This window comes from Salmo salar, unplaced genomic scaffold (assembly GCF_965601325.2).
Source record: "Salmo salar unplaced genomic scaffold, fSalSal1 ptg000536l, whole genome shotgun sequence".
In the NCBI taxonomy this organism is placed as follows: domain Eukaryota; kingdom Metazoa; phylum Chordata; class Actinopteri; order Salmoniformes; family Salmonidae; genus Salmo; species Salmo salar.
Genome location: NW_027675413.1, coordinates 320,994 through 330,181, shown reverse-complemented (window position 1 = coordinate 330,181; position 9,188 = coordinate 320,994). Strand labels below are relative to the sequence as shown.

The 9,188-nt window shown below is 47.4% G+C and overlaps 1 protein-coding gene across 1 annotated transcript in view; it reads right to left on the bottom strand.

Moving 5' to 3' along the window:
- Positions 1–3,222: 3,222 nt before the first annotated feature.
- Positions 3,223–9,188, bottom strand: part of LOC145876258 (NLR family CARD domain-containing protein 3-like) — a 123,638-nt gene continuing 117,672 nt past the window's right edge. The window contains exons 4-6 of the mRNA XM_082972055.1: positions 6,485–6,654; positions 6,259–6,305; positions 3,223–5,899 (exon numbers count right to left, since the gene is read on the bottom strand). Coding sequence (XP_082828181.1) covers positions 5,373–5,899; positions 6,259–6,305; positions 6,485–6,654 — 744 coding nt within the window. The 3' untranslated portion in view covers positions 3,223–5,372. The remainder of the gene's footprint in view (positions 5,900–6,258; positions 6,306–6,484; positions 6,655–9,188) is intronic.

Here is a 9,188-nt window from a genome sequence, read left to right as displayed (position 1 = left end):
GTACGTCACCAGAGCTGCCCGCCAGTCGTACAACGCCAGAGCTGCCCGCCAGTCGTACGTCACCAGAGCTGCCCGCCAGTCAGGAGTCACCAGAGCCGCCCGCTAGTCAGAAGCTGCCAGAGTGGCCCGACCGCCCGGAACTGCCAGAGTGGCCCGACTGCCCGGTTCTGCCAGGGTGGCCAGACTGCCCGGTTCTGCCAGACTGCCCGGTTCTGCCAGAGTGGCCAGACTGCCCGGTTCTGCCAGAGTGGCCAGACTGCCCGGTTCTGCCAGAGTGGCCCGACTGCCCGGTTCTGCCAGGGTGCCCTGCCTGCCCTCCGGCCCAGCCCGAGTGGCCCTCCTGTCCTCCGGCCCAGCCCGAGTGGTCCTCCTGTCCTCCGGCCCAGCCCGAGTGGTCCTCCTGTCCTCCGGCCCAGCCCGAGTGGCCCGCATGTCTTCCGACCCAGCCCGAGTGGTCGGTCTGCCAGGGTCAGCCCGAGTGGCCCGTCTGCCTGGTGCAGCTATCGGCGCCACCAAAGTGGGCGACGCCGAAGGTGGAGCGAGGTCCACGTCCTGCACCTGAGCCACCTCCAGGATAGGTGGGTTGGGGAGGGAGGGTGTAGCACAGTGCCGTCGGTGACAGCAGCCACCCTCCCTTCCCTCCCTTATTGTTTAGGGGTTATTGTTTATGGGTTTTTTGTTGGTGTTTTCTGTTGGTAGGTGCATCCCGGGGTCTGCACCTTTAGGGGGGGGTACTGTCACGTCCTGACCAGCAGATGGAGCTATTGTTTTAGTTTTGGGGTCAGGACGTGGCAGTTTTGTGTATGAGAATGTTTGTATTGTTGATTGGGACTTCCAATTGAAGGCAGGTGTGTTGAGTTGCCGTTGATTGGAAGTCCTATATAGGTGTGTATGTTTTTCTTTGGGGTTATTGGTGGTTGTTCTTGCACTGCGTTTTTGTATGCCTGTAAGACTGTCCCTGTTGTGTTTATTGTTTTTTCAGTGGATGCTTTACTCCTTTTTTAAAAATTAAAATATGAGCATCCATATTCCCGCTGCGCCTTGGTCCTCCTTTCAACAGCACGAAGGATTTTGTGACAGAACCACCCACCAAAGGACCAAGCAGCAGAAGAGGAGGAAGCCACTGGAGAAAAAAATGGAGGAATGGACCTGGCAGGACGAAAGACAATTCTGGGAGGACAAGTTAAGGGAGCTAAGGGAACCTGAGAGGCAGCCCCAACATTTTTTTGGGGGGGGGCACACGAGTAGTTTGGCCAGGCCAGGGAAGAGCCATAAGCCAGCTACCCGTGACTACAGGGAGGTGCGTATGAGGTGGAGGGCGCCATGTTACGCTGAGGTACGCACCATCTCGCCTATACGGACGCACAGCCCAGTCCACCCGGTACCAGCGCCCCGCAGGTGCCAGGGCAAGGTGAGCATCGAGCGGAAGGGGTCAAGCCAACCCTGCACTCAAGACCACCAGTGCGCCCTTTCGGTCCGGTGTTTCCCGCTAGACGCACTAGCATGGAGGTGCGTGTCTCCAGGCTGGCACGTCCAGTACCAGCCCCACGCATCAGGAGTCTAGTGCGTCAGCCCAGTCTCGCCAGGCGTAAGTCGCCAGAGCTGCCCGCAAGTCAACAGTCACCAGAGCTGCCCGCCAGTCAACAGTCACCAGAGCTGCCCGCCAGTCAACAGTCACCAGAGCTGCCCGCCAGTCGTACGTCGCCAGAGCTGCCCGCCAGTCGTACGTCGCCAGAGCTGCCCGCCAGTCAACAGTCACCAGAGCTGCCCGCCAGTCAACAGTCACCAGAGCCGCCTGCTAGTCAGAAGCTGCCAGAGTGGCCCGACTGCCCGGAACTGCCAGAGTGGCCCGACTGCCCGGTTCTGCCAGGGTGGCCAGACTGCCCGGTTCTGCCAGACTGCCCGGTTCTGCCAGAGTGGCCAGACTGCCCGGTTCTGCCAGAGTGGCCAGACTGCCTGGTTCTGCCAGAGTGGCCAGACTGCCCGGTTCTGCCAGAGTGGCCAGACTGCCCGGTTCTGCCAGAGTGGCCCGACTGCCCGGTTCTGCCAGAGTGGCCCGACTGCCCGGTTCTGCCAGAGGTGCCTGCCTGCCCGGATCTGCCAGGGTGCCCTGCCTGCCCTCCGGCCCAGCCCGAGTGGCCCTCCTGTCCTCCGGCCCAGCCCAAGTGGCCCTCCTGTCCTCCGGCCCAGCCCGACTGGCCCTCCTGCACCCCAGCCCAGCCCGAGTGGCCCTCCTGCCCCCCGGCCCAGCCCGAGTGGCCCTCCTGCCCTCCGGCCCAGCCCGAGTGGCCCTCCTGTCCTCCGGCCCAGCCCGAGTGGTCCTCCTGTCCTCCGGCCCAGCCCGAGTGGTCCTCCTGTCCTCCGGCCCAGCCCGAGTGGCCCGCATGTCTTCCGACCCAGCCCGAGTGGTCGGTCTGCCAGGGTCAGCCCGAGTGGCCCGTCTGCCCGGTGCAGCTATCGGCGCCACCAAAGTGGGCGACGCCGAAGGTGGAGCGAGGTCCACGTCCTGCACCTGAGCCACCTCCAGGATAGGTGGGTTGGGGAGGGAGGGTGTAGCACAGTGCCGTCGGTGACAGCAGCCACCCCCCTTCCCTCCCTTATTGTTTAGGGGTTATTGTTTATGGGTTTTTTGTTGGTGTTTTCTGTTGGTAGGTGCATTCCGGGGTCTGCACCTTTAGGGGGGGGGGGTACTGTCACGTCCTGACCAGCAGATGGAGCTATTGTTTTAGTTTTGGGGTCAGGACGTGGCAGTTTTGTGTATGGGAATGTTTGTATTGTTGATTGGGACTTCCAATTGAAGGCAGGTGTGTTGAGTTGATTGGAAGTCCTATATAGGTGTGTGTGTTTTTCTTTGGGGTTGTGGGTGGTTGTTCTTGCACTGCGTTTTTGTATGCCTGTAAGACTGTCCCTGTTGTGTTTATTGTTTTTTCAGTGGATGCTTTACTCCTTTTTTAAAAATTAAAATATGAGCATCCATATTCCCGCTGCGCCTTGGTCCTCCTTTCAACAGCACGATGGATTTTGTGACAGTTGGTTTTCTATGGTTTATCTAGTTGTTCTGTTTCTTTGTTAGTCTGTGTGGCTCCCGATCAGGAACAGCTGTATGTCGTTGTTCCTGATTGGGAGTCATATATTAGGAGTGTGTTTTCACCTGGGGTTTGTGGGTTGTTGATTTTGCACTGCTGTATGTAAGTCCAAAAAATGACAAACCGACAGACAGGCTTTCTTGTTTTCCGTGTTCATTTTATTCTAATTAAATAGAAGAATGAGCATTCCCATCTGCGTTTTGTCATCCATTCACCACGACAGCCATTACAACATGAGACAGGGAGAAGCAATGTAAAATCAATAATGAAATTGTTTCCACAATTAACATGCTTTTTCTTGTTTCAAGTATGTTTTATTATGAAAAGTACAATATAACCATATATACTTGTACAACTATGGAGCGTATGTCCACATATAATTGTACAATTTGTTTTTCCAACATAAAAGACAAGAAATGATCACATTGGTATTTTAACAGTGTTATTGTAAGAGTTTAAATGTTTAAACAGAGGATACATCTAAAACAGGATAAAACAAGTGCAGTATGTTGTGAGAATGTTACTTTAACGTCGACTCATAACGTCACACTATAACTTCATGGGAGTCTTGTGGAAAGACTGCATGTTGTTTTGGGTGGATTGAGTGACGTCTTCATCAACATTTTGCAGAATATTCCGGTAATATTTTCACCTCTTGTCGGCTGCAGACATTCATAAGGAGTTCCAGTAGTTTATTTGTCATTTGCAGGTATTAAAAGTAATACATACATTGTAATTCCTTGTTGGCGCTCTCTCACATACAGGACAGTACATACCAGAGGAGGCTGCTGAGGGGAGGACGGCTCATAATAATGTCTGGAACAGAGTGAATGAAATGGAACACATGGAAACCACGTGTTTGATACCATTCCACTTATTCCACTCCAGCCATTACAAGCCTGTCCTCCCTAAATAAGGTGCCACCAACCTCATGTGGTACAAACACAAACAGTAAAATATATCATAAAAAATGCAAAGTGGTAAAAGAACAGAAAATATTAACAGCCTGTCACGTGTGAGTGTCCAGTGTGTGTTTGTCCATTGTGTGTGTGTCCAGTGTGTGTGTGTGTGTCCAGTGAGTGTGTGTGTGTGTTTGTTTCAGTGTGTGTGTGTGTGTTCAGAGTGTGTCCAGTGTGTGCGTGTTTCAGTGTGTGTGTGTGTGTTCAGTGTGTGTGTGTGTGTTCAGAGTGTGTGTGTGTCCAGTGTGTGTGTGTGTGTGTGTGTCCAGTGTGTGTGTGTGTGTGTGTGTGTGTGTGTCCAGTGTGTGTGTGTGTATGTATGTGTCCAGTGTGTGTGTGTGTCCAGTGTGTGTGTGTGTGTGTGTGTGTGTGTGTGTTTCAGTGTGTGTGTGTGTGTGTGTGTGTGTTTCAGTGTGTGTGTGTGTGTTCAGTGTTTGTGTGTGTGTGTGTCCAGTGTGTGTGTGTGTGTCCAGTGTGTGTGTATGTGCCCAGTGTGTGTGTGTGTGTGTGTGTTCAGTGTGTGTGTGTGTGTTCAGTGTTTGTGTGTGTGTGTCCAGTGTGTGTGTGTGTGTTCAGTGTGTGTGTGTGTGTGTGTGTGTTCAGTGTGTGTGTGTGTGTGTTCAGTGTGTGTGTGTGTGTGTTCAGTGTGTGTGTGTGTGTCCAGTGTGTGTGTGTGTGTGTGTGTCCAGTGTGTGAGTGTGTGTCCAGTGTGTGTGTGTGTCCAGTGTGTGAGTGTGTGTGTGTCCAGTGTGTGAGTGTGTGTGTGTCCAGTGTCTGTGTTCAGTGTGTGTGTGTTGAGTGTGTGTGTGTGTGTGTGTTCAGTGTGTGTCCAGTTTGTGTCCAGTGTGTGTGTGTCCAGTGTGTGTGTGTGTGTCCAGAATGTGTGTGTGTGTCCAGTGTGTGTGTCCATTTTGTTTCCAGTGTGTGTGTGTCCTGTGTATTTGTGTGTGTCTAGTGTGTGTGTGTCCAGTGTGTGTGTGTGTCCAGTGTGTGTGTGTGTGTGTGTGTGTGTGTGTGTGTGTGTGTGTGTGTCCAGTGTGTGTGTGTGTGTGTGTCCAGTGTGTGTGTGTGTCTGTGTCCAGTGTGTGTGTGTGTCTGTGTCCAGTGTGTGTGTGTCTGTGTCCAGTGTGTGTGTGTGTCTGTGTCCAGTGTGTGTGTGTCTGTGTCCAGTGTGTGTGTGTGTGTGTCCAGTGTGTGTGTGTGTGTGTCCAGTGTGTGTGTGTGTCCAGTGTGTGTGTGTCTGTGTCCAGTGTGTGTGTGTCTGTGTCCAGTGTGTGTGTGTGTGTGTATTTGTCAGTGTCTGTGTGTATCAGTGTGTGTCAGGTAATTATTTCAGGGACACAGAGTCGCCATCAAGCCAAACCCTAAACCCTGGATAGAGGGGCTCAGTGAATGTGGAGGTGAATGTGATCAGGTGGGTCAGTGTGTCAGAGGAGGCTCTATAGAAGGACAGAGTGCCGGCTGACCATTCCAGATACACTCCTACTCTGTGGGAGCTGGAGGAGGGGACGTCTATGGTAGAGGAGTTATTATTATACCAGGCAATGTAACTGTTGTCATCGCAGATCAGACTCCAGGACTTGTCATTGTATCCAAGCCAACAGTCATCAACCCCTCCTCTCCTGTTGATTCCTTTATATGTCACTCCTATAACAGCCCCCCCACTCCACTCTACCTCCCAGTAACAGCGCCCAGTCAGACCCTCTCTACACAGCACCTGTTTACAGTCCTCAAATCTCTCTGGGTGATCAGGATATGGCTGCTCCTCTCTCCTACATGTCACCTTTCTGTTCTCCTCAGACAGAGAGAGGAGTCTGTGTACTGTGTTTAGGTCCAGTGTGAGATCACAGACATCTGATGGATGAAACCAGACACAATATTAGAAATCATCATCATTCACAATAGAATATTAACTCACTTTTCACTAATTCATTTAATGTAGATGTTTCTAGGTATCAAAAGGAGAGGTTAAGGTAACTTGAGACTTGTTGAATGATCATATGTTATACTGTATGGTAATATAAAACACAGTTATTCACAATAATTATACACACACACACCAACTCTTTGTAAACGTTGGTGTCCCTGATTTCTGCTTCTGTAGAACTACAGATGATATTTAATATGACCAAGTCAGTAATGATGTTGGTCTTTGACTTAACTTGAATTAAGACTTATTCTTAGTCATATTCTTCACAGCAGTCAACACTCACATTTTCTAAGCCCAGGTTTCATTCTGTTCTCTCCACCATGTTCCACACTGTAGCGGTAAGCAGAAGAACAGACAGTCATTGAGGGATACACCTGAACACACACACACACACACACACACACTGTCAGCATATAACTTTGTCCAAGTGGTGGTAAGAATGTTTGTCTTAACTAGCCTGAAAAGTCAAACACGTCTGATATGAACATTGACATAAACCCTCTACATACTTGAGTTTCTCCAGTCTGCAGTGTGGATCCTCCAGTCCAGCAGAGAGCAGTCTGACTCCTGAGTCTCCTGGGTGATTGTAGCTCAGGTCCAGCTCTCTCAGATGTGAGGGGTTTGACCTCAGAGATGAGACCAGAGAAGCACAGCCTTCCTCTGTGACTAGACAGCCTGACAGCCTGCAAAGAGTCAAATCATATTAAAATCACACTGCTATTCTTTGGTGGTGAAAATAGTGGCAGTATATTTCTTCAACATATTCAGATACATCAGCGTCCTGAATGAATCATGAATAGTAATGAGCAGGAAAGTTACAGAGGCTACAACAAAACATGCTAACCTCTCACCATTACCAATAACAGAGGCTACAACAAAACATGCTAACCTCTCACCATTACCAATAACAGAGGATACAACAAAACATGCTAACCTCTCACCATTACCAATAACAGAGCCTACAACAAAACACTTGTTGACCAACTACAGGAATACTGACCTCAGAGTCTCCAGTCTGCAGTGTGGATCCTTCAGTCCAGCAGAGAGCAGCTTCACTCCTGAATCCTTCAGGTCATTGTTACTCAGGTCCAGCTCTCTCAGGTGTGAGGGGTTTGAACTGAGATCTGAGGCCAACACTTTACAGGATGTGTCTGTGAGTTTACAGCCAGTGAGTCTGCCAACACAGAAGAAATACAATGACAGACAGGTTGTATTAAAATGATACGCTTAGCTTTCCCTGTTTACGCTGTTACCCGTTTACAAATAATGTGTTGGGTTTGACCTCAGAGCTGAGACCAGAGAAGCACAGCCTTCCTCTGTGACTAGACAGCCTGACAGCCTGCAAAGAGTCAAATCATATTAAAATCACACTGCTATTCTTTGGTGGTGAAAATAGTGGCAGTATATTTCTTCAACATATTCAGATACATCAGCGTCCTGAAACCTTCCATATCTATTCATAAATTAATGTATCATATTATAAATGACAAATTATCAAAGTATTGCTTGTAGAGAGAAATATGTATAGTACAAATATTTGAGTAGACTGACCAGACCAGTTTAAAAGCAGTATCAGTCAGAAGACAGACAGTGAGGTATCAGATTTAGATTGTATTGAGTATACAGTCCACACATATCTATTTTGACAGTGAAGATAACATTTTAAATGTGGCTCTAAACTCCAACATTTTGGATTTCAGATCAAATGTTTCATATGAGGTGACAGTATATAATGTCACCTTTTATTTGAGGATATTTTCATACATATCTGTTCCACCATTTAGAAAAATGAAAGCACTTCATGTATCTAGTCCCCCTATTTGAAGAAGTCATAAGTATTCTGACCAATTCATTTATAGTGTATTAAAGTAGTTAAAAGATTAGTGTTTGGTTGTAAACTAGTTGGATGCATTTGCAGTTTGTTTTGGTTGTGTTTTGCCCAATAATAAAATGGTGGATGATGACTGGATAATTTTCTGTCTAAGTGAGTAGATAACATGTTTCTAAACACTACTAAATGAATCCTGATGATGACATGATTAATACAAATCATGAATGAATCATGAATAATAATAAGTGAGGAAGTTACAGAGGCTACAACAAAACATGCTAACCTCTCACCATTACCAATAACAGAGGCTACAACAAAACATGCTAACCTCTCACCATTACCAATAACAGAGGCTACAACAAAACATGCTAACCTCTCACCATTACCAATAACAGAGGCTACAACAAAACATGCTAACCTCTCACCATTACCAATAACAGAGGCTACAACAAAACATGCTAACCTCTCACCATTACCAATAACAGAGGATACAACAAAACATGCTAACCTCTCACCATTACCAATAACAGAGGCTACAACAAAACATGCTAACCTCTCACCATTACCAATAACAGAGGCTACAACAAAACATGCTAACCTCTCACCATTACCAATAACAGAGGCTACAACAAAACATGCTAACCTCTCACCATTACCAATAACAGAGGCTACAACAAAACATGCTAACCTCTCACCTTTACCAATAACAGAGGATACAACAAAACATGCTAACCTCTCACCATTACCAATAACAGAGAATACAACAAAACATGCTAACCTCTCACCATTACCAATAACAGAGGATACAACAAAACATGCTAACCTCTCACCATTAGCAATTTATTTATTTATTTCACCTTTATTTAACCAGGTAGGCAAGTTGAGAACAATTTCTCATTTACAATTGCGATCTGGCCAAGATAAAGCAAAGCAGTTCGACACATATAACAACACAGAGTTACACATGGAGTTAAACAAATGTAACCCTCTCACCAGGCTTGAATATGACTCTAACAATATTAACATATGTAGAGTATCTCAGCAGCATGGGATGTTAGGTGAGAAGGACATCTCCAATAAGAATTCCTATTGTAAACTATCTAGGGTTATGACAATAGGGTATTAACTTCAGATGAAATGATTATAGGTTTCTGTTATTTAATCAGGATAAACCATCCCATGCATTAAATTGAAACAATCAATGACTCCACCAAGGCAACATACATAATATTCCATATGTGTATTAAAACATTTTCAAACACAAATACATGTTCAGACACAACATCAAAATAATAAAAAAAAAAATAAACCCCAAAGAGTCGTGTCCAAATTAAGCACCTCACATTGTGGTTACTCACGACTTGGTAGATACTCCCTCAGCG